Source organism: Eubalaena glacialis, chromosome 2 (assembly GCF_028564815.1).
Source record: "Eubalaena glacialis isolate mEubGla1 chromosome 2, mEubGla1.1.hap2.+ XY, whole genome shotgun sequence".
Classification (NCBI taxonomy): domain Eukaryota; kingdom Metazoa; phylum Chordata; class Mammalia; order Artiodactyla; family Balaenidae; genus Eubalaena; species Eubalaena glacialis.
In genome coordinates, this window is record NC_083717.1 from 11,084,348 (window position 1) to 11,109,963 (window position 25,616).

Consider the following 25,616-nt stretch of genomic DNA (forward strand, 5'->3'; position numbering starts at 1 on the left):
GTAAGGAAAGTTAAGAAAAACTGAAAAAGAAAAGTGACAAGTGGGAAGCAAGCCTAACTATTTAAATTCTAAATTCTCTATAATTCAAACACTGTGGCACTGATGTATGAATAGACAGAGGGGACTAGAATAGAAGTAAACCCAATATAGAATTTTAGTAAATAAAGGTAACATCTCAGATTACTGGAGCTAAAAAAAAGAGATGTATTAATAAATGGTGCTGGGAAAACTGGAGAGACATTTGGGAAAAGATAAAATGAGATCCATACCTCATCACATACAGAATTCCATGTATATCAGAGAGCCAAGATAAAAAAAATAAAACCATACAAGCTCTAAAAATTAAAAAATACAAATAAATACTGGGCTGAGATATTCCTCACCTGTCATATTAGCCAAAATTAAAAAGTCTGACAACTTGTTATGTTAGCAAGGCTGTGGGAAAACAGGCATTCATACCTTGCTGGTACAAATGCAAAATGGCACAACCTATGTGGAGTGGAATTTGACAATATCTAACAAAACAATATATGTGTTTACCTTTTGATGCAATAATCTCACTTTAGGGACTATTTCCTAAAGATACACTACCAAAAATATAAAAATACATATACACACAGCAGGTAATTTATGAGAACACTCCAGGAAACTGTAAAACATTAGAAACAATATAAAAGGTAAAACACAGAAATATAGTTAAATAAACCATGGAACATCCACACAATGGACCACTATACAGCTGTTTGAAAGTATGAAGAACTCTTAAAACTGATACGGAATTATTTTCAGAATATATTGCTAAATGAAAAATCACAGTGCAGAAGAGCCTTGAGACTACAGTACCTTTTACATAAGAGGGGAGGAGTAGAGAGAAAGAGAGACGAGAGAGAAAGAGAGATGAGAGAGAGAGACAGAGAGTATTTATTCATTTGCGAAGAAAAGAACCATATGACAGATAAACCAAATAAACTAATGAACTTAGTTACCAACAGGGATAAGTGGAAATAGGTGGAAATAGGGTAGGAAAAAGGAGGTGGGAAAGGGCTGAAAGGGATAGAGTAGGAATTACACTTTTCTCAGAATTCCTCTGAAATACAAACAAATTTTCAAATGAATAACATCACCTCACAATATTTGGACTATATATTTTCAGACTAAAGACAAAAAGAACTATAAAGAAATATTAAACTTTAGTTTGTAGGTTTATTTACCATAGACGATGACTTAGTGATTATGAACTACTTTGGTGTGTCCTAGGATTGAGAATGAGGAGAGTTATGTGTCTCATTGTCAGAGAAGAAAGTTACACATGCGGAGAGAGAAGACTAGAGGGAATTCTGAGGTGCTGACTTGGAAGAAGAGGTGAAAACATGAACTCAGCTACGTATGTGTGCACATGTGTAGAGACAGAGACAGAGACAGAGAAAGAGGGTGGGAAGAGAAACCACAAATAGATTTCCTGAGAGACCCCAGAATCAATACCATCCTAGTAGCAATGAACCCACATAACATGCAGATCTCACGTTCTAAATACCATTCTCCACTAGGAGGAATCAGGGCTCCATGAAGAAATGGCTGATTCCAGGGTCAAGGTAGAAAAAGGACAAGATGAGCCTGTAACATCTTATGTTAGAAAATAAGAAAATGCTCATGGAATAATGGGGACGAGTCAAAAGGACACAGAACATCGACTGAAGGAACTCCTCCTGGCCACACATGGGACAACTGGAACATCAAAATATATAATTACAGTAATGGATTATACATTAGTTTTCTAGGTTGAATTTCTACGAACTGAGAAGTTCACTTGTGTTATTGGTATAAGGGAGCTCTGTGGGTTCACTTAAAGGTCAGTAGGGCAAGAAAGACGAGGGTACTCATGAAAATAAAGTTCATATAATCAGCTCTATAGATGGGTCTGGGTAGGGGAGCAAGATCATAGAGAAGTTATTAACACTGGGAGAAAATGAAAGGCTCCAGAAAATGGATCCAGGAACTAGAGTCTAGAGGCTAATAGGTGACCCTGACAGAAAATGGTGACACAGGACAACATAAGCCAGAGAGAGAGGCTGAAAGAGGGAAGGCGGGAGGGAGGGAAGAGGTTTACATGAGAGTTTGTCGTATAGCATATATCTCAGACATGTACTGGTTGCTGGTTTCCTCTGGAAGAAGAACAATGGCTAACCACCATTAGGTTCATCCTAAAGGCCACCTCAAAAAAAACTGTTCCAACTTTCCACTGTTTCCTCTGACATCGACCACACTGGATTAGATATACATTCTTCACATTATATTTTTTCAAATATTGTTAGCTTTTTCAAATGACAAAATGCTTTCCTGTGGTTTCAAAGTGAAATTGTCAAAAAGAATATGAATCCTTTTTGTTCAACTTCAACTGGTACCATTCCAAAATACATAAGTGAAACCTCTCCCAAGTAGGCAGTGATAAAAATTTTATATAATGTGCCTGCATGTTTCTTTCATAAATAAAAGACGGCACAAAGTATTTCTAACTTGCCCATCATTATCAGAGCTGGTTGTGTCAGTGGAGCATTGCTATTTGTGATTCAGTTTAAAGTCTTAAATTTCAGCCTTTTGGAAAGTAAGTCTAAATTCCTACTGAACAGTTTTCCAAAATTGTGTTTTGCAGACCAATGCAATACCTTCAGCTCAACATGAGCTTAACTAAGGATGCACAATTTACTAGAGTTCCAAAAGACTTACAGCATATGTACAGATGTAGAAAAGGAAGGAAATAATTCCAGGTAACAGATATAGCATATAGTAAAGATACAAAGATATAAAAACAAAGGTGTGTACGTGTACATGTCTGTGCATGCACACATGCGTGCACACATACTGTAAAGAAGTAGGAAAAGACTAATCTATGTCTCTGTACTTTTTCTTAATTATTCTGTTAATACCTGTCTTCTCCTCCAGATTCTATGCATCATGACCACAGGTGCCACATCTCTTTTGCTCTCAGTTGTATCCACGTTGCCTCAACAAGTATTTATGGAACAATGGATGATAATAATAATAACCAGTCTGACTAAGCTGAAACTTAATGAGAGATATGTAGTACCAAGTGAAAAGTAAGGTTGGAGGAGCCCAGTAAAGCCAAATTATGGAGGGTCTTAAAAGTCAACTAAGAAACCAAATGAAAGGAATATATGGAGTGGACAATAAGGATTCACTGTACATCCTTGATCAGGGAAATGACCTTGTGAAAATGACATTTTAGGGAAATGGTAGGGATATAACAGATAACAAGCAGAAAAACAGAGAACATAAGTTGGGAGGCAATAACTGTAGTCCAAGTGTCAAGTGATGAGTCCAATTTAGTGTTATAATAATAGGAATAGGGAGGAAGCAGAAACCCAAAGAGGCATTTCAAATGAAGAATGAAAACAGATTCAACAGTAATGTCACTTTTAAAGTCACCTGCAATTACTTAGATTCACTTTTTGGAGACTGAGCCATAAACTTAAACCACAAGTAATGATTTAACTACTAAAATACCACTTCTCTCCTATGATTCATTTGTCTCCACTTCTACCTCTAGGAACGCTAACAATTACAATGTAAGAAGACTTGAGCCACCCCAAACCATGACAATTCCCTGACGTCTTAGGGCACCTTATAAATTGTTGTTGGTTTGTTTGCTCTGTGCAAAATCACCAAGCCAAAGTAAAAGTTAAAGACCATGGCCAAGAGAGACTCCCAGAGGCACACAGAGTTTCCTGCTATCTGGAGTACCCTTCTCCTCTCCTTTACTCTATTACCTCCAACTCCTTCTCAACACAATACGGGCATCTCCTTCACTAAGACACGCTTTCTGATCCAACCAAACGGAGATGAAACCCTTGTTTCTGCCCCAGAGGATTCTGGGCTCACAGCATCATCACACTATCTTATAACTATCATAATTATGATAGGTATGCATGTTGGCATATGTATAACCCCTTTGAGTTCCCTGAAAACGGTGATTTAATCTTACTCTTGTCAGTGTCCCTAGCACTTGGGACAGTCCCTGGCATAGCGTAAAAGCTTAATAAATAGTTGATGAATGAACTATTAAATGTCCTTGACCTAAACATGCAATGCTAAGAATCTGGGAAGGGATTCTTTAGGGAAAGAGATTACACATCCCATCAAAATGGGACAAATTTGCTATCACACTACTTCTGCAGTATAACAAACTGATTTCTGTTAACCAGTTCTCTCCATCTTAATCGACCTTACCAAATTCTACAGGGGAAGAGGGTCAATGAGGCAACAAAGTATAGGAAGATTATTTTCAAACTGTGCTTGATTGAATGTATTCAGATGTCACCACCAAGGGTGTAGGAGGATCTGAACAGGTAGAGCACTAGAAGTTCTTAGAAAAACTTTCTAAGAGTCAGGGACTACAAAACAGTAGAATGTGTCACCTCCAAAAGGGTGAGCTCTTCAGACACAGACGACATATCTACTTGTTGAATTGCTACTGAGCATATCCAGGAGTCAGAGGGTAGCTGGATTATATTACCAGCATCACACCTCATAAGCTTGAGGCTTATGAGACAATTGACAGTCCTTTGATTCTCTCATATTTTGAGAAGCAATGTCAAAGAAGAGTGGGTGACTCTAAAATCCACTTAACTACTTGTTAGCCTATTAGCCAGTGTGACTCTGGGCAAACTCTTTATAAGTTTCTCAATCCTCACTTGCAGAGTTGTTTTAAAGACTTGTAGACATATAAGGGAAAAAATCACATAACTGGAGACACACACACACACACACATATTCAATAAACCGTAGCAACTGTTATCAAGCTATTATTCTTCTTCTCATTTGTATGTGCACTTTGTTTCTCTATAAAGAAAAGTACTGAGTCTTGAGGCAAAAGTAAACTGATAGTTATAAGTGATAAGTAGTATTGCTTCCTATGTACCATGTATTATTATTCTGAAACAGAAAATAATGTGATATTATAAAAATCCCACTTGAAACTTCTAATTTCCCCCCTCAATCTACACTCATTTGGAAAATTTCAAATGGCTCTGTGGTTTCAACTAATTTTTTCTTTTATTTTCAGCCTTAGGTAAAGTTTTTCTGAATATGTATGGTTTCATCCTTGCATCACTTATTTATTATTTACTTATTTTTAGACATTACTACAAACTTCCCAATTCAAGACTAGACACATTTTTTTTCTCTAGATAAAGAAGATAGTAGGAATACACAGAAAAATTACATTAAGTCAACAAATTCTGTTTAAAAAAATATTTCTAGCTTTGGAGAAAAGGTATATATTTTTGGTTGAAAGAAATTGGTATAGAAGGGATATCAATAGTTGGAGCACGCAAGAGTGAGCATAGGCCTCTACTAACCTACTAAACTGTGAAATAACACCAGCTAAAACCTTAAGCACTAGCTGTGTGCCAGGCCCTGTCCAAGAGCCGCACAGGAGTTACCTCTTATGTCAGCCCTCACAACAACCCCACAAGGCAAGTTCTACTACCCTCCTCCTTCTTTTACAAATGTAAGAACAGGAGCACAGAGAGGTTAAGTAGCCTGCTCAAGGCCACACAGATGGTAAAAGTGGTAGATGAACTTGGCCCTCTCCTTCTGGAGCCAGCAATCTGAAACACTATGTAAACAAGGGGTGAAACTTCTTACCCCTCTTCACCTCTCCCATCTGCCCACCCCAGTTTTCTATAAGAAGAAACATTTATATCTCACATATCCCCTTCGGTAAGCTTGAGTGTAGGTCCATGGGGATAATACTACAAAACAGGATCTAAAATTATTACAGTTGAGGAAACTGAGACCTACAGGGCAAGGACACTTGCTCAGGTAAATAACTTCAGTAAATTGTGAATTTAAGATTTCAAGCCAGATATTTCCAAACTCAGGCTGTCTGCCACATGGTGACTTTTCAAAATAATTTTTTGCCACACCCTTTCTTTTAATGAAAACTCCTGGAAAAGTCCACTATAAAGAATAAACATGGGGGGCTTCCCTGGTGGCGCAGTGGTTGAGAATCTGCCTGCCAATGCAGGGGACACGGGTTCGAGCCCTGGTCTGGGAAGATCCCACATGCCGCGGAGCGACTAGGCCCGTGAGCCACAATTACTGAGCCTGCGCGTCTGGAGCCTGTGCTCCGCAACAAGAGAGGCCGCGATAATGAGAGGCCTGCGCACCGCGATGAAGAGTGGCCCCCACTTGCCACAACTAGAGAAAGCCCTCGCACAGAAACGAAGACCCAACACAGCCATAAATAAATAAATAAATAAAATAAATAAACCCAAAGTTAAAAAAAAAAAAAAAAAAGAATAAACATGGGACTTCCCTGGTGGCGCAGTGGTTAAGAATCCGCCTGCCAATGCAGGGGAAACAAACGGGTTCGAGCCCTGGTCCGGGAAGATCCCACATGCTGCGGAGCAACTAAGCCCATGCGCCACAACTACTGAGCCGGCGCGCCTAGAGCCTGCGCTCCGCAACGAGAGAAGCCACCACAATGAGAAGCCTGTGCACCACAACAAAGAGTAGCCCCCGCTCGCAGCAACTAGACAAAGCCCGCACGCAGCAACAAAGACCCAAAACAGCCAAAAATAAAGATAAATAAATAATTAAAAAAAAAAAAAAGAATAAACATGAAGCTGCTTAGAAAGCTCCAATATAGCATCCATAACTGAATTAAATAACACACTACCACCTCTTCATGTATAGGCACTACACACATATATGGGTGCAGCCTAAACCACAATAGCTTTTTGCCAGGGGAAAGGAGAGGAGGGAATTGCATTACTGACTGCACTGAGTCTATAATTGGCTAAAATCCCCAAGCCCTTTACACGCATGGTCCTTTTAGGCCAGATCTCACTCATTCCTGATTTTATACAAATAATATAGAGACCCAAAAGGCAGGGTTTTCCCTTTATCCTTTTCCAATTTTGTCATGTTAGATCTAATCCACCTCTCTAGGTTAACAAAATAAATAAATAAAACATATTGCTTTATCCAGGATTTCTCAGAGCCTTTAATACGCTTTTTGACCAAAAAGAAAAAAGGGTTAATTACCAAATTTGGGGGTCCGAGAAAGAGATGTTCCGTATAACACACCAACTAATTAACAGTTTGGGGTACTATTACTCCAAAGATGCTGTCAAGATCTTTCAGGAAGCTGATACAGTCATTTTAACATATTTGTTTTCCTTCCCAGCTTTGTCTATAAATACATAAACTGGATAATCACATTCTTTTTATCTGTGTAATCTTTATCTAAAGTATGGTAAAAATATTGGACAACACAAGGTTAACGACAGAATTTTCTTTTACATGCCCCTAGAAACCTCACTCTGGCAGTGCTGTCCAATGAAACTTTCTGTGATAATGGAAATGTTCTAAATCTTTGTAGTCCAATATGGCAACCACCAGGCACGTACAGTTACTGAGCAGCTGAAATATGGCTAGTGCAGCTGAGGAACAGAATTTTTAATTTAATTGTAATTTATGTTTATATAGCTATAAACGTTGCTTATGGGACAGCACAGCATGAACAACACACCATGAACTACTGGCATCCACAGGACCAAAGCTTTGGCCTGACTGCTACAACCGGTTTCCATTTAAGAACACTTAACTGTCCCCAAATCGAATTTCTCCATATTGACATGAGGCTATCATAAAATAATGTCATGTATTATGATTACTACATTTTATTCATCTACCAGGTTAGGAACTGAGTCAAAGAAATAAATTAGAGTAGCCTATATAATTTTTTCAGAATTTATTTTGGTATCATCTGATTTCTGTTTCTTCTTCAAGTTTTTCACAAATAGTTCCTAAAAGCCATTCTAGATTTCTTTGCTCAATAACCACAAGTGGCTGGTGGCTACCGCAATGGACAGCTCAGATATAGATCTCACCACGGAAAGCTCTACTGAACAGCACTGACCTAGAGCTGGGACTGGCAAACTACAGCCTAAACTAGGCCACATCCTACCTGCAGCCTGTTTTACATGGCTTACAAGCTAGGAATTGCTTTTACATATTTAAAGTAAATAAAATAAAAAAATATTTTAAAAATAAGAAGAGTATGTGACAGAGACCAGATGTGACTCACAAATCCCAAAATATTTATTACCTAGACATTTAAGGAAAACATTTGCCGACCCCTATCCAAGAGTAAGATGTATTCTAGACACCACTTAGCAAAGCCTAAAAGCAAGCCCCCAATAAGATCCACAGGGGAGTTTTGAGATTGAGTCCTACCAAATTACAGTGTAACAGGAAATATTTAGGCTTTCCCATGGAATACTACTCAGCAAGAAAAAAGAACAATTATTGATGGATGCAATAAACAGATCAATCTCACAGACACTACACTGAACAACAACAACAAAAAAAAACATACACAGAGGAGTACATACTGTATTATTCCATTTATAAGAAATTCTGGAACAAGAAAATCTATAGTGATAAAAGTAGGTCAGTGGTTGCCTGGCACAGGTGGCGGGGAGTGACTGATTGCAAAGAAACACTGGCAAACTTTCTTGAGAGATGAAAATCCTACACACCCTGACTTGGGTGGTGATTACACAGGTGAATACCTTTGTCAAAAGTAGTTGACCATAAAACATGTCATGAAGCAAAAAAAAAAAAAAAAAACTAGTTGACCTTACAATGTACTTTATCATACATAATTTATACCTCAATAAAGTTGATTTTTTAAATCTACTCTAGAATCTCATTTTTTAAAAATCCATGTCAAAGGTATCCATTCATGATACATAGTATTCAATTACTTTCCCTTTCTGAAAATCACATTTCTCCATCCAAACTTTCAACATCTTTCCAATTCTTCACAAATCCCTCAAAATCCCAACACATAGGATATGATTTATCTAGGACAGGAAGTAATCCAAAGCAAATAAGTGTTCACTTATAAGTTCTTTATTCATTCTGGGTATGTTTTTTCCCTTGCTAATATTCACTTTAACTTTTAGCTTGAAGATCTTTATTTTGGAGAAGAATATGGAATAGAAATAAAATTTGAAGATTCTGACCAATTAAATCAGTATCAATGACATTGGGACCCAGACACTGACATTTTCTATTTCTTTTCTAATGAATGGCCAGGATTGAGAGCTGGCTCAGAAGACTAGATTTTTAAAACTACAAGTGAGGATGTTAAAAAGTTATCTAGTCAGACCATCTTATTGTAGAGATGGAGAGACTAAGGTATGTGATATAGTTTTTATTAATTGAAAATTTTTATCAAGGAACACTATTTCTGAACAGTTCCTTCCCTTGCTAATGTTCCAATTCATAGATTCACATACCTTTTTCTAACTTCTCACAATACATTTTGAAGGCATTAAGAATGGCAGGTATAACCATAAGTAGGTATCATATAAAGCTTATAATAATAGCACACAAATGGGTGCCATGAGGAAAGAACAGCTGAATGAGAAAAGTTCAGGGGCCACTAAACCACCACATTAGTCTCAGCCTCCGCACGAAGAATGCCAATCAATGAAGTAGTAATGTCTATACTCCATCCTCTCTGATAAGACCTCACTAATACAGAACCACATGGATTCCACTGGTTTTACTTTTGCTACTCGACCCACCCTTGTCGAAGGTCTGTCTCACTCTCTCTGTCTCTGCCTCTCCCCCATGAAGTTTCTTTTTCCTCCATGTTTCTCTTTCTTTGGAGCAGAAGGGGTTACTTGGGTATTAATCCAATTTAAGCGAATACACTGGTTTCTTTTACCCTCCATCAGGCCAAAAGGATACATGTGCAAACAGACATTACTAGACTAAATAAAATCATTCTTATGTATTCAGTAAAGAAAATTACGTGAGAACCTCTATGTATGAGGCAAAATTTTCTTAGCTTATTTTTACTCAAACGGAACAACGAAAAGTGTATTTAAGAACGTATGTAGGGGCGGGCGGGGTCAGGCGGTTTGAACGAGACGAAGACGGAACCGGAGCCGGGTACGGGCAGCGGACGCGGTCCAGCCGAGAGCCGAAGATGGCAGTGAATATGTACTCAACGTCGGTCACCAGTGATAACCTCAGTCGACATGACATGCTGGCCTGGATCAATGAGTCTCTGCAGTTGAATCTGACAAAGATTGAACAGTTGTGCTCAGGGGCTGCCTATTGTCAGTTTATGGACATGCTGTTCCCTGGCTCCATTGCCTTGAAGAAAGTGAAATTCCAAGCTAAGCTAGAACACGAATACATCCAGAACTTCAAAATACTACAAGCAGGTTTTAAGAGGATGGGTGTTGACAAAATAATTCCTGTGGACAAATTAGTAAAAGGAAAGTTTCAGGACAATTTTGAATTCGTTCAGTGGTTCAAGAAGTTTTTTGATGCAAACTATGATGGGAAAGACTATGACCCTGTAGCTGCCAGACAAGGTCAAGAAACTGCGGTGGCCCCCTCCCTTGTTGCTCCAGCTCTGAACAAACCGAAGAAACCTCTCAGCTCTAGCAGTGCAGCTCCACAGAGGCCCATTGCAACACACAGAACTACTGCAACCCCTAAGGCTGGCCCGGGCGTGGTGCGGAAGAATCCTGGTGTGGGGAACGGGGATGACGAAGCAGCCGAATTGATGCAGCAGGTCAACATATTGAAACTTACCGTCGAAGACTTGGAGAAAGAGAGAGATTTCTACTTTGGAAAGCTAAGGAACATTGAATTGATTTGCCAGGAGAACGAGGGGGAAAACAACCCTGTATTGCAGAGGATTGTGGACATTCTCTATGCCACAGATGAAGGCTTCGTGATACCTGATGAAGGGGGCCCGCAGGAGGAACAAGAAGAGTATTAACAGCCTGGACCAGCTGAGCATCATCCGAATTCTTCACTCCAAATCATGTGCTTAACTGTAAAATATTCCCTTTTATTATTCTTAGAGGACTCACTGGTTTCTTTTCATAAGCAAAAAGTACCTCTTCTTAAAGTGCACTTTGCAGAAGTTTCACTCCTTTTCCAATAAGTTTGAGTTAGGAGCTTTTACCTTGTAGCAGAGCAGTATTAACATCTAGTTGGTTCACCCAGGGAACAAAGAGGCTGACCATGGGGCTCACTGTGTGGATGCTGGTAGCACTGATGGCTGGAGAAGGGGGAGACCTCAGTAGAGAAGTGTAAAGACTGATTTGAATTTTAAGCTAATGTGAAATCTTGACAGAGAACGTTTTAATAAATCAATGCCTTAAGAGTATTTAAAAGATGCTTCCATATTTCAAAATGTAAAATATAACATGACAGGAGCTTCTGTGTGTTTGGCATTGTGTCTGGGAAGGAAGGGCCAGAACCTGGAACCTTTGGGACTTGCTGTTCCCAGCCCTCACGGGGCTGCCTGATCCTCATAGGCCCAGACCTTGGCCCAAAAGGGAAGTTTGAAAAGTTGCTTTGTAAAGCCATTTAGTGTCCTTGACCAGTTGCATCCCTGATAAGAAGCAAGAGGCATTGTTGCCTGGATGAATAGAGGGTGTGTTTCAGCCCTGAGACGTGTTGAGTCGAAGAGCTTGATTTTCACAGAACATTTCTCTGGTGATTTTTCCAGTTATCCCTGATATTTCTATGTACTGTGTTTTGTTGTTGTTGTTTTTTTTTTTTTGAAATGAGGTGTGTCCAGTTTTTAAATCTAACAACTACTTTTGGGGACTTGCCCGCATCTCTGGGATTTGAATGGGGGTTGTGTCCCATTTTACTGTCTTTTAAGTTTACATTTAACATGTTTCTCTTCTCTGCTCCCCTTGCCCACTGGGGACTCCTCTTTGGCTCCTTAAAGTTTGCTGCTTAGAGTGGAAGTTCAGCAGGCAGGTGATCATGCTGCAAGTTCTTTCTGGACCTCTGGCAAAGGGAGTGATCAGTGAAGGAAGGCCACTGCTACCTTGGGATCTGCAAGGCTGGGTGTTTTCGGTACCTGCTGTCCACAGCCCTCCACTGTTATCGGAATACTTTGCCAGTGCACTAATCTCTTTGGAGATAAAAATGTTAGCGTGTTACTAAATGTTAATTTTCTTTTGCAGAAAATACAGTACCATGTCTGAATTAATTATTAATATTTAAAATATTTCATTCCTTAACTCCCTCATTTGCTTTGCCCACAGCCTCTTCAGTTCCTTTGTTCGGCAGAATTCTGCAAAATGTGTGTTACCCACTACTGAGATTGTTCTGCCCCTGATGTATTTGTATTGATTTGTTTCTGGTGGTAGCTTGTCCTAAAATGTGTGTAGCAAGCAGGTATTTTATGATAAAATTGTTGTGTAGTGCATGCTCTGTGTGGAATTCAGAGGAAAACCCAGATTCAGTGATTAACAATGCCAAAAAATGCAAGTAACTAGCCATTGTTCAAATAACAGTGGTGCTATTTCTCTTTTGTGGCCTTTTAGACTTTTGTTGCCCTAAAATTCCATTTTATTGGGAACCCATTTTCCATCTGGTCTGTCTTGACAGGGTTTTTTGCTACTTTAAACAGTTTCTAAATAAAATTCTGTATTTCAAAAAAAAAAAAAAAAAAAAAAAAAAAAAGAACGTATGTAGGCAGAATAATCCCCCCTGCCATCCCCACAAAAATGCCCATGTCCTAATCCCTAGGGCCTGTGAATGTTATTTTACTCTGCACAGGAGAACTAGGTTACAGATGGAATTAAGGCTGCTATTCAGCTAAGGTTGTTTACCTTAGAACAGAGAGATTATCTTGATTGCCTTGGGGGTGGGGTGTACCATATAATCACAAATGTCCTGGAATGTGAAAGAGGGAGGCAGAAGAAGAAAGTCAAAGGGAGATGCGGCTATGGAAGAATGATCAGAGAGATGCAATTTCTGGAGACAGAAGGAGGCCACAAGCCGAACAATGCAGGCAAACCACAAAGCTGGAAAAGGCAAGTGAACAGGTTCTCCCCTACAGCTTCCAGAAAGGGGCTCAGCCCTGCTGACACCTTGACTTTAGCCCAGTGAGACCTGTGTCACACTTCTAATCTACAAACGTGTAAAATAATATATTTGTGTTATCTTAAGCCACTAAATGTGGCTACTCTGTTATAGAAGCAATAGAAAACTGATACAAAATGCTTCTAACATGTAATAATATAAATTAAACTCTTCATTCAAAATTTGTACTGAAAACATGTTCAAACTATTCCAAGTGAAGGATATAGCTCTTTTACAAATAAATTTGAAAGAAACCTTTTCAATTATGCTAACTACAGTCTCAAATCATTGCTGACAAAACAGTTTAGAAAATAAACAAGTACTCTATATACATCAAGTTACATTTAGCTCCAGCTAAAGAAATTAAGTTGAAAATGAAACTTAAAGGGAAAGTGAAAAGCTTCTTCTGATTGGAGTAAATAAACATGGAGATTTTATTTTCCTGGCAACATTACTAAGGGCTGTAAAAGCAGAGAAATGGAAACCATCTAAAACATTTCTTTTAACTAGCTCAAATGCCTAGGCAGGGAAAAACAGAAGACTTGTTACTGAGAGAGAAAATTTTTTTTTAAAGAAGAAGAAATAAAAAGAAGCCAAATTGCTGTGAAATACACAGGCCAGAATGTTTGAGATTATGATTCATTCAAAGACTTGAACAACCCACCTTCTAATTCAAAGCCAGGATTCTGGCTAAGCTGATAAAGGAAAAAGTGAAAAATTAATGAGAAAGATAAAAATGTACCTTAAAACGTTTAAGATTGAGAACAAACTCCTACTGTACCCTTAAGAAAATTAGAAGCTCCATTTTTAGATTTTAAATATATATTGATATGTTAATTTGCAATCATTCTGTTTTAATAAAACAAATTTAATAACAGGCATTTTTTAAATTTAATGGCAAAATCCATTGTTTATAGAATAATGATGCCAGTTCAAATCAGACTTTTAAAAAAGAATACCTGTTTTAAAAGCATGCTCTGAGAATTATTTATTTTGTTGGGTAATACTATTTAAGGTCAAAAGTTTGCTAAGTTAAACAAATATTTAGTAATAAAACAACATAGGAAAATTAGAATTACAGCAGCTAAATTCTATCATCTGGAACTTTGGAGTTAAGCCTTAGTATAGAGCATAGCCAAATTATAGGAACAGTGTACAAGAAGAAGTAACCTATTAATATTACAGAACATAATCCTAACAACAATAATAATAAATAAATAAAAATTTTTATAGATAATAATAAAAGCTAGCATTTATGGAGTGTCCATAAATCTCAATAGGCAACTCTGCTGGGCATAATCCTTACAATATCCCCACATTTACTCATTTCCTACAGATGGAACCTGAGGTTCAGAAATGTCAAAGCACCTTGGCTATTAAGGGGCAGGGATGGAATTTTAACCTACATATGACTGGCTCCCAAGTCTATGTATGCTCTTCCCAACGTACAACACAGCAAGTATTATATTATGACCTCAGATTTCACTGTTCTTACAGTACACATTGCAGCTCAACAGGAGAGGTCTCAAAACACAAGTACACAGCTACCGACAGAAAAAGAAATTCAAATCTATGTCTCTTGCCCCCAAATCCAGTTTTCTTGCTAAGATTATGGTCTACAAGCCACTGATAACCTATGTTGTCTGGTCATTATACTGACTGACCCCCAAAATCTTGTATCTTCATCTGAGCTTTGGTAATATTAACCTGAAGGGAAGATGGGGGTTAAGAGGTAAAACAGAACATATTTCCTGTTTTCTGAAATGATGATACCCAGGTGATACGACTGAAATAGGTACCATGTACTGAGGACAATGGATGAGAAATGCTTCTGGTTAGGGCCGTATCTTCTTATGCTTTCTGGCTTTCTGGCCCAAACAGTTAAAACAGCACAGAACAATTCTCTGGAATCTCAGATGATGCTCACACATTCATTTACTCATCTACTGATTCATTCATACAATACCCCTTCAAGACCACTGTCAAACATTACTGTGCCTCACACCCATAAATGTATTCAGATGGCAAAAGCTTGTCACTTCACAAATCAAGAAAGTGAGGCTAGAGAGACTGACAAAGTGGCCCTGGTCTGCAAAGAGAGCAATGTCAGATCTAGAAGTAGAATCCAGTTCTTTAAACTCCTGGCAAAGTTCTTATGCTACGGAGTACCTAGTACAATAAACAAGTGACTAAGCCACAAGGAGCTAATTAAAATACAGGCCATAAGCAATGAGTAGAGTAGGTAGAGTGCCAGCCTTTTGCTACCTAAGCCTGTGCTGCAGCACACAGGCACAGAAAGACACTGAAGTGTGGATTTTACTGAACTCCCATTTCATTACTGTGCTGAAACGAGATGACAGAAAGGTATAAAATACCTAGAAAATGCTTGATGAATTGAACACAGTTGACTTATTCCTTCAACACTCAGCAAATATTTATTGAAAGTCAGGAGACAGCCTGGAGTTGAATCCTAGACCCAGCACTTACTAAATACGTAACTGTGAGGAAGTTACTCTGTCCCTGTGTCTCACTTTCCTCACCTGTAAAATGGGGATAATAATAGTAACTTTCTTACAAAATTGTTATGATAATTAAATGAGTTAATACCTGGCATGTTGTAAGCACTTAATAAATGTTAGTCATGATTATTTTTATTTGATACTTCTAATGTATTGGGCACTAGAAACAATAGCAATAGGCAAGACAAAATCCCCTTCCTCATGAAGCTTTCATTTTAATCTTAAAAAAAGGAAGACAGACAGCAAACACACACACTTAGATAATGCAGTAGCAAGTCAGGATAAATGTAATGAAAAGTTAAGCCGGGTACAGAGTTGGGGATGCTGTTGGTGACTCACCCAGATCCCCTTTCACCACACGATGTACCCACTGTCAGCTTCAGTCAGCGTTGGCTGCTAAGGGTTCACAGCTACCTCCTTCCCTAGAGAACTGTCCACTGAATGGGAGCTGCCTCATGCAGAAGACTGCATCCCATTACCGCCATCCCAGGAGCAGCCAGTGACGGACTGACGTGATCTACAAATGGCCAGTCTCTTGGACTAAGGCTTTGATAAGATCTGTGTTCCAATACTCCCGATGCAACCAGACTAAAGCAAGTCCCCAGCTGAGCCACATCTTCGTTTAGTTTTTTTCTCCCTGCCCTATAGTATTCCTCTCATTCCCCCTCTCCTGAGAGCACTCCCTCAATAAATGACTTTCTCAAGAATATTTATTGCAGGTTCTGCTTCTAACATCACTGACCTAAGATGTTATTTTTTAAAAGGGTGTCACGGAAGGCTCTTTTGATATCTGAGCAGAGACCAGAAGAAGAGAGCTTTGTAAAGAGCACGTTACAAAGACGAAGGGTACGTTAGGCAAAGCAAACACCTCAGTCTGGAAGAAGTTTAGCAGGTTCAGGTTCATGGCCCCAGTAGACCATGAAAAGTGTTTCCAGATTTTGTTTGAAGGCCAAAGAGAAGGGAAGCAAAGCCACTGGGAGATTTTAAGCAGCTGAGAGACACGATCTGGTTTGTTTTTTAAATTGATTACCCTGCTGCAGGGTGAACAGACTTTAGAAAGGGCAAGCATGAAGTAGGACTGCCAGTTAGGAGACTACTAGACAAGACCACATTATATATCATGAGGTTTGGACCATGGATTTAACAGTGAAAATAATGAGAAGAACATGGATTTAGGATGTATTTTGAAGAAAGAGAAGTCGATAACAGAATTAATGAAGGTAATCAGAAACAAGAGCTGAGCGTGATTCGTAGGATTTTGAGTACAGGTGGGTGACACGAGGAGGTGCTGACACGGGGAAGACGGGAAAGGAGTAGGTTGAGAAAGGGATAGTAAAGGAAATCTCCAAATGAAATACTGACAAAGCAGTCAACTTCTACGCCTTCTTCTCTTTAAAGTATTAAATCAGTAGGGGTGAGAATTTTATCAGATGTTAATGTCTTCTACTTTTACTTTCAGCTTCTGTGCATTTTATACAACTAGATGTTCACCTGACAAGCTAGACATCCTAAGAATCTGACACCATATGACTCACAGATAGGACCAATATCTTGTCCCAGTGCAAACTTGTTTTAAAAAGGCAGAGAGAATGCCATTGCCTACGGAAATTTTTGCTTCCACGTTCTTAGTTGGGAGGCAAAGAAAGAAATTCTTGGCACTATTAGATCACTTGATGGATTAGTATCTCTTTTAATACACAAATCACTGGCCCTTTACCTGATAGATGAGATTATACCCAAATCATAGGGGTTGGCTTTTCTTTCCATATTCCTCTTGTTATCTATTCTGTCACCTGGGATGGTGCACTTTCTCAACTCAATGCAAACCAAAGATAAAGCAATGATAGTCAGGTAGCCTTGTTCCCAGAAAATATGAAATGACTCACCATCATCAAAGCTAGCCCAGTGAGTCAGAAGCACGACTCAGAAAATTCAGCAAGAACATGCCTTTATGAACTGAAATTATCTTGCTGAGCAAACTAGGCTGATTTAAAGAGGGATTTCCACTCTCGTTTTTAATTATAAGAGATTATTAAGATTAAGACATGATTTTAATATTGATTAAAAATTTTGTTAAATGATAACGACTCACAAAGTTTCTCCCACGGTGCTCCCACTAAAGATGTTTTGTTTGCTTACTTTTAGTCAGCTGTCCTTCCCTTGGTTCAAATAACTAGAATCTCATTCATCTTTCATTAGTCAATTGACTACACAACAGCAATATCAAGGTAGTTGACACAACAGTGACAAGATAAAAGAAAATTCATTGATTTGTTAGTAAACCTACATTATTTAAAATATGAGAAGTTATAAATTTAAAGAAATTTTTTAAATCCCCAAACCAGAGTCAAGAAGACAGGATGGTCCATAAAAGCAAGAATATAACCTGCTATGAAGAAATTATGCATAATATTCTCCCTCTAATCCCAACATTTATCTAGAAAACATGGCGCCTACATGGACCTTGCAAGAAATTTGGTCACTATTCTTGCCAATTTGCATCAAAAAATAACACCAGCAGCAGTAATAGTATGCCTACCACTTTTTGTGAGACTAATATTTACCAGTCATTGCATTAGGTACATAATACGTTTTTTTAAAATGTTTTTTTATTGTGGTAAAAGTCACATAATATAAAACATACTATTTTAACCATATTTAACTGTACAGCTCAGTGGCACTAAGTACATTCACATTGTTGTGCAACTCTCACCATCATCCATCTCCTGAATTTTTCACCTTCCTAAACTGAAATTCTGCCCCATTAAACACTAACTGCCCATTCCCCCTCCCCACCCCACTCCCACCCCCCGGCCCCTGGCATCTACCAATGTACTTTCTGATTCTATGAACTTGACTATTCTAGGTACCTTGTGTAAGTGGAATCAAACAGTATTTGTCTGCACCTACTGTATATTGAAGTGCATTTTTAAGGTTAATTTAATATATGTCCTACAAACAGATTAGGTACATCATATCTTATTGTATCTTCTAAACAAAGACTAAACTCATTGTGAAGGTTATCCCCATTTACTTAAAACTTACTGATACTAGGAAGACTATACCTACTACATAAGTGGGAGAATCAGGAACCAGGCTCAGTTTCATGGTCAGATATCTTCCCTGACTCCATACACCAGCCATGTTATAATATAGATTTTTCTTCATAAAATAAAAAAAATAAAAGTAGAGAATGAATAACTGTGCAAATCCCTCTGTTCTCTATTAGGAAAGGAACACTCATGAAGCACTAGTGTATGAAAGATGTATCTTTTACAGTTGATCCACAAAGGAAAAACTGCAAAATCTCAAAGGGCCACTTAGAAATCAATGAGCTTATATCAATATTTTTGGTCAGGAATGGTAGAAGACATAATTTTTTTTTAGTAATAGCGAAAGATAACTTTTGCATACCGTCTTTGCAACTGATCAAATCTCTCATCCATTTCCTGATGGGAAAAATCACATCCAACTCACTGACTGATTTCTCCTTAAAACTCTTGTTATTTTTATCATCATCCATCATTGTTTACTTTCTTAATGAACCACATAATTCTAGGCAGATAAGTGTCTTTTACAGCAAACGACACAGTAATTCTTGGAGAAAATAAATCAGTCTAACCAGGAAAATACTGAATTCTGTCCAGGAAATAAACGTTTTCTTCTTTCCATACATACATGTGTGTGTGTGCGTGCGTGTACGTGTAGGGAAAAAGATAAAAGCAATTCTGTATATAAAATTTGGCTCAAATTTGTATAATTTAGGTTGACATCTTTCAAATCCATTATCTGTGCTCTTTTCACAAGTCATTACATTCAACTTAGCTCTATTTCTCTTTGCCAAGTCCTTTACTCCCTCATTCAATGATTCTGTTATATAGATCTAATAAACTAGCAATGAAAAGGGAGTGTGGGAAGGTTGCACTGAAAAGCATAACTAGATCTAAGGTCAATGAAATGCTTTAAATTGTCTGCTCATCATGGGAAAATTTATCCAAAAGGAAAGAAAAAAATGTCCTTTCAAAGTAACCTTCAAAGATTTTTTTAAGACAAAAGGTACAACCAGCTCATTCCAAACAGACTTTCTAAATTCTAAAGCAAAAGAATTATTAATTTAAATGTTTCCTTAAAATGCATTATTTTATGTTAACTTTGGTTCTACAGTATTTACCAACACCAAATGTATAAAAACGTATGTTATAAAAAGCCCCATGCAACAGATGAGTTGCATATTTGATACCAGAGTGATGTTGAAGTCATTGTATCCTCTTTATGATGACAAACAAAAGAAATTTCTATATGGCCTCAGGATTACGAATATTTCTCACTTCCAAACAACTGGTCTTTTAAAATTTACAGTTCACTATAAACCAGGAATTGATCCCATTTCCCTCTTTGTGTGGCTGCTCAAAGATAAATCTGCGGCCTATGGGACTTCCCTGGTGGCACAGTGGTTAAGAATCCACCTGCCAATGCAGGGGACACGGGTTCCAGACCTGGTCCGGGAAGGTCCCACATGCCGCGGAGCAACTAAGCCTGTGCACCACAACTACTGAGCCTGCTCTCTAGAGCCCAAGAGCCACAACTACTGAGCCCGCGCACTGCAACTACTGAAGCCTGGGAGCCTAGAGCCCATGCTCCGCAACAAGAGAAGCCACCGCAATGAGAAGCCTGCGCACCACAGCGAAGAGCAGCCCCCGCTCGCTGCAACTAGAGAAAGCCCGCGCCCAGCAACAAAGACCCAACACAGCCAAAAATAAACAAATCTTAAAAAAAAGATAACTCTGTGGCCTACATTTAGAATCTAATGGCATACGTTTTGTATGTTACTTCACACATTTCTTGTTTTTCCCACCCTTCTCTTTCTCCTGAATTTTTCTTTGCCTACTGTTTTTTATTTAATGTTATCTTGTTCTGTTATGCACATCTTTGTAAGCTGACTTGAATTTTTTTATGAGATGGAAAGAGATTGCAATTCACAATACAAAATTATAATGATACATATTATGACTGCAATTATATTAAAGATATGGCTGCATGCAGAAAGCAATGTGCAAATATTAAGATAACTGTGTGATGGTGTTAGTATTATAAGTTTTACTTTTTTCTAATTATGATGTATTCTCTTCATTGAATTTTTATATATTGTGGTTAAATTTGTATTGCAGTAGAATTTTATCTTTAATGGCAGTACTCTGGTGACCCTAAACAACCAAAGAAACATAGTATATTTGGTTCAGTTAAGATCAGGTTTTAATTAAACATTTCAAAAGAAAATTCTATTTGCATAACATATAGTTATCTAGAAGAACTAAATAAAAATTATCCTACTTAGGTTCAAAGTGAGAAAATATATAGTAAGACAAATAAATAGAAGAAAATACTCCATAAAATGCCTTGCCTTATACAAATGAACACCTCCCTGCTACAAAGTCATTACCACCTGACTATCTAGTATATTTTTGTTGCTACTGACAAAAAAACTACATTTTCTGACTATTATTTTATCTGACTATTGATCTATTTCTCCCTTGGATGCTTTCCATTGTCCTTCCCTTTCCTTTTGAAATCACGTTTTCTTTTTCCATGCACTGACATATTATTTTAAGGTTTACCGTCATATGAGTTGTCCTCTTGTGCTTTTAAGCTTCACCAGTAGATTTTGTAGATTGTTAGTATACCTTTAAACATTGGGTTACATACGTTATTAACTATCTTGCCTTGTACTTTTCTTACTAAATTCTAACCTCTGAAGACAAAATTTGCCCAGAGTATTACAAATGATATTATTCAAGAGGGTAGTAGTAATAGGAATTCAGTCATGTTAGAAAATTAGGGAGGCAGTATATGAAATTATTTTCTAGAAGTCAATGTTATGAAATGTCTTTGACATACTGGATAAAAAGAGCCACGCTGAATCTGAGTAAGTTTTCCTATCTCTTGCTCTTTCTGAGTTGTGTGGGTTTTGACTATAATGCCAGCGAATCCAAAATTAAGTTATTTAACCTTGACATTCTAAGCAATGTACCCTGTGTTTGTTATGTTTTTATGAGCTCACAGGGTCACTAATTGTGTGATTATTTTATTGTCAGGGTAATTAATGAAATGTTAATTAACGTGGCTCATGATAATGAAAACTCAGAGGATCCAATTTCTTATAATTAATTAGTCTTGATTTGTCATTCTATCTCCATATCTTATTCACGAATTTAAAACTAGCATTTCTCTAAGGTTATTAACAACGATAACAAGATGGTTTTCAAAATTCAAATTACATTTTTCATAATCTTTTATATATAGTTTCTTAAAAATAAAGACATATGTAGGCCTGTACCAGTTCTTGATACAAACTTAGAAAATATTTAAATCTTCTTCCCTTTGCCTGGAATGCTTTCCCCTCACCTGCTTGGTGGACTTTTATTCATATTTTAAATCCGACCCCTGGGACTCTTCTGATTCTCTCATGTATGACTCTTCTATATTAAACTCATACATTTGGTTGCATATCACAATATCACAATTATCTACAGGTCAATCCCCAGATCAGAACATAAACTTACTGGGAAGCAGCAGATATTTCCTATTCAACTTTGTGTCCCCAGTCCCCACCATTGTGTCTTGCATATAATAGAAGTTCAGTTAAGTGCTTATGGGTAATAAATGGTCTAATTTGATCCTCATGTAACATGAGGTGAAGGTGAGAAAACAGAAGCTCAAAAATATTTGCCAGAGGCCAAGTTGCTAGTAAGTCCCAAAACATGACTAAGTTTTCAGACTCCTGTCCCACTATACTCTCCTACGTATATGTAAGCATAGAAAGGTGAAAAAGAAAGAGAAAGGAAGAATATAAGATGGAAACTCTGTCCTTAAATGGTATGTGAATTTCCCTAAGCACCATATTAAGTAGAAGGGAAGAGTTAGGAATAGGGTTATGAAAATGAATGAACTATATATTTAAGATTCACTCATTCAGAAGACTAATAAGAGTTAGTTATTATGGAAAAAGCCTGCGTGGAACAAATGGCTTCTATAATAAATATATTACTTAACAAACATCTAGAATGAAAGACCTTTTGACAGAAAATTCCAATCTGTGGGTAATTACTTTTTTCCTGTCTGAACAAGGATGGCTATTTTAACTTTGTATGTGTTCTGTTCTTGGCATATGTAAGTGAATGTGATATAATTAAATGGCAATCTGAAAATTAACCTTCACCTCCATCATTTGAGCTGAAACTATAAATAAATTCTAGTCTAAATGAGGAATAACTAAAAAATGAATCTCTAAGTCTAGAAAATCTAGAAGGGTTACGTTTCTACATTTGAGTATATTTCCTCCCAGCAACATAAATTAGAAGAAAATCAAGTGATCACATTTCTTCCCAATAAAATAAATTAAAGGAAAATCAAATAGGTGAATTTAAATAAGTTTCAGGAGCACTGGAACTGTATTCCCATTTGTATTCGTATGTTATTATTAAGTAAAAATAGGATGAGAAATGGAAGATCTTGATTCTGTATTAAATCAGCCACAAACTGTGTGTCTAGCCCTTTGATAAGTCCTTTGATCTGTTTATGATTTCATTTGTAAAGTGAAAGAGCAGGACTAAGTGCTCTCAAGAATTCTAAATTACCCTAATTTGTTATCCTTTTATAGTTTTTTCTTGAGAAGCAATTGAGCTTAGGGATTGAAAACATGCATTCAAACCCCAAATTTACTACTTAAAAGGTGTGCTAACTTAAGCAACTAACTTAATCTCATTGTGCCTCAATTTCTTTATCAGTAAAATAAAAGTTGTTGTGAGGATTAAATGAATTAATACGTAGAACATGCTTAAAATAGTGTTTGGGGGACTTCCCTGGTGGTCCAATGGTTAAGACTCCATGCTCCCAATACAGGAGGCCTGGGTTCAATCCCTGGTCAGGGAACTAGAGCCCGCATGCCGCAACTAAGAGCCTGCATGCCATAACTAAGAGCCCACATGCTGCAACGAAGATCTCGCGTGCCGCAACAAAGACCCGGCACAGCCAAATAAATAAATTAATTAAATTTTTAAAAAATAATGTTTGGCATATCACATGCACCATGTATATTTTAGCTACTATTATCTTATACCAATCTTGTACAACTCCAACTTTACCAATGATGAAAAGGTGGATATAGGAATGCAGAAAGTATGTTACAATGGGATTTACACTTGAGCTATTTAAACCCAAGGCCTGGGTAATTTGTGAATACGGTGCATAAATATAAATTCTGTATTTTCATATTCTCCCATTAAAACATAATGGACAGGTACTGCCAGCTTTTATTTGAGACATATAAGGTTGGAAAAAGCATTACTCCCACCCTTAATACAATAAAAATAACAAAGAAAATTCTGGACAATTTGAAAACTCCCAACTTTTCTTCAACTCATTAGAAAGCTGAGGTGGTAGGGCAATAGACTCTAACCTAAAATCTAAGGAAAAACAGGCACCTGCAAGGAGAAACAGGATGTGAGCACTTCTTGCCTGGCACACACATTATCAGAGACCAGCAAGAATTCAGCCAAAATTTTTAATAAATTGGTAAATGTTAAATGTGGGCTAGCAAGAGAGTAAAAATCTTGGAGAAACACACACATAAGAGGAATTCACAGCATTTCAGGCTCTTCTCCACTGTCCTGACCTACTGCCCATAAAAAAAAAAAAAAAAGATTAGTGAGAGTCCTGAAAAATCATTCTTCATGATGTAGGCATGGAGGAAGGTAACAACAGCCACTCCAAAAAACAAACACAAGTGCCCACCCAGATCCCTCTTCTTCTTTTCCCCCTACGGAACAAATGCCTTCCAATACCGGGAGAAGGCCAACAAAGATGTTCACCCTCAGTGCACTAATGAAAAGCCATTAAAACTAGGGGAAGAAAGAAGGGACAAAACCTCTACATCTGAAGGAGGGAGAGGAATACAAGCCAGACCTACAACTGGAGGTGGAGTAGGAGCACTGATAAAGTCATCCCTGAGACCCAGGAACATAATGCCTGCCTAAAACAGAAGCTTATTCAGAACTATAAAAAATTCCCCCAGCCATCACCACAGAGATAATAAGCATCAAGTAAAAATAACAGACTGCAAGGAGGTTGGGAGAGAATATGAATAGAAACTCTCGCTAATACATAGCACAGAGGATCTGAAGTTGAGGGTAGAACATTGAGGGAAAAAAACCCTGGCAAACTACCATCACCCTAAACACAAGGTAAAAACTACTAGAAAGTAAAGCCTGTGGTGCAATGAGGGTAACCATTGGAACTGCAATCCCAAACCTAGATCAGCTGCTGCCCACACTGACTCAAAAGCACACTGAAGGCTTAAAAAAAGGAAAAACGTACACATTCCTAGGCAAAAAAATCTATTTACTTCAGTTGCAACTGTCTTACACCAGATGTCCAGATTTCAACAAAAAATTAATACAAGAGAAAAATAACAGAATGCAAGAAAAAATCAGAACAGAGCATTTAAGATTTGTGAGAGAACATCACATTTAATGAAAGACACCAAACCACAGATCCAAGGGGCTCAGATAACCCAAAGTAGGATATATACAAAAATGAAACAAAAGAAACAAGCCAACACACACACACACACACACACACACACACACACGCACACTCCTAGGCATATCATATTCAAATTGCTGACAACAAAAAAAATTTTAAACATCTCAAAGGCCACCAGACAGAAAAGAAATATTACATAGACAAGAACAAAGATAAGAATTACAGTAGACATCCAATAAGAAACAATGCAAGTCAAAAAACAACGGAATGCCTTCTTTAAGGTGCTGGAAAAAATGTCAACACAGAATTTTACAGCCAGTGAAAATATTTTTCAAGAATGAAAGAGAAATAAATATTTTTCTCAAATAAACAAAAACAGAATTTTTGCCAGGATACCTAAACTAAAAGAAATGTTAAAAGAGTTCTTTAGGGGAGATATATATATGAGTGACACCAGACAGAAACTTGGATCTACACACACAAAAAATAAACAGCTGGAAATGGAATAAATTTAAAAATATACAAAATTTATTTTTCTTATTTTTCAATGCTCTAAAAGATCGCTGACAATCAAAAAAAAAATAGTAGCATTCTATTATGTGATTATAG

General features: G+C 37.5%; 2 protein-coding genes across 2 annotated transcripts in view; one reads left to right on the top strand and one right to left on the bottom strand.

Annotated features, from left to right (window-relative positions):
• The window catches only part of GPR158 (G protein-coupled receptor 158), a 331,787-nt gene that overhangs the window by 218,573 nt on the left and 87,598 nt on the right, over positions 1-25,616 (bottom strand). The gene's annotated exons all lie outside the window — the stretch shown is intronic.
• On the top strand, positions 9,970-12,137 carry LOC133084812 (microtubule-associated protein RP/EB family member 1-like). The gene has a single exon (XM_061181579.1). It carries the CDS (start codon positions 10,031-10,033, stop codon positions 10,835-10,837), a length of 807 nt encoding a protein of 268 aa, XP_061037562.1. The 5' UTR covers positions 9,970-10,030; the 3' UTR covers positions 10,838-12,137.

What these genes read in the sequence shown, in the direction of transcription:
- LOC133084812 (XM_061181579.1), top strand. Translation starts at nt 10,031, where the DNA reads ATGGCAGTGAATATGTACTCAACGTCGGTCACCAGTGATAACCTCAGT.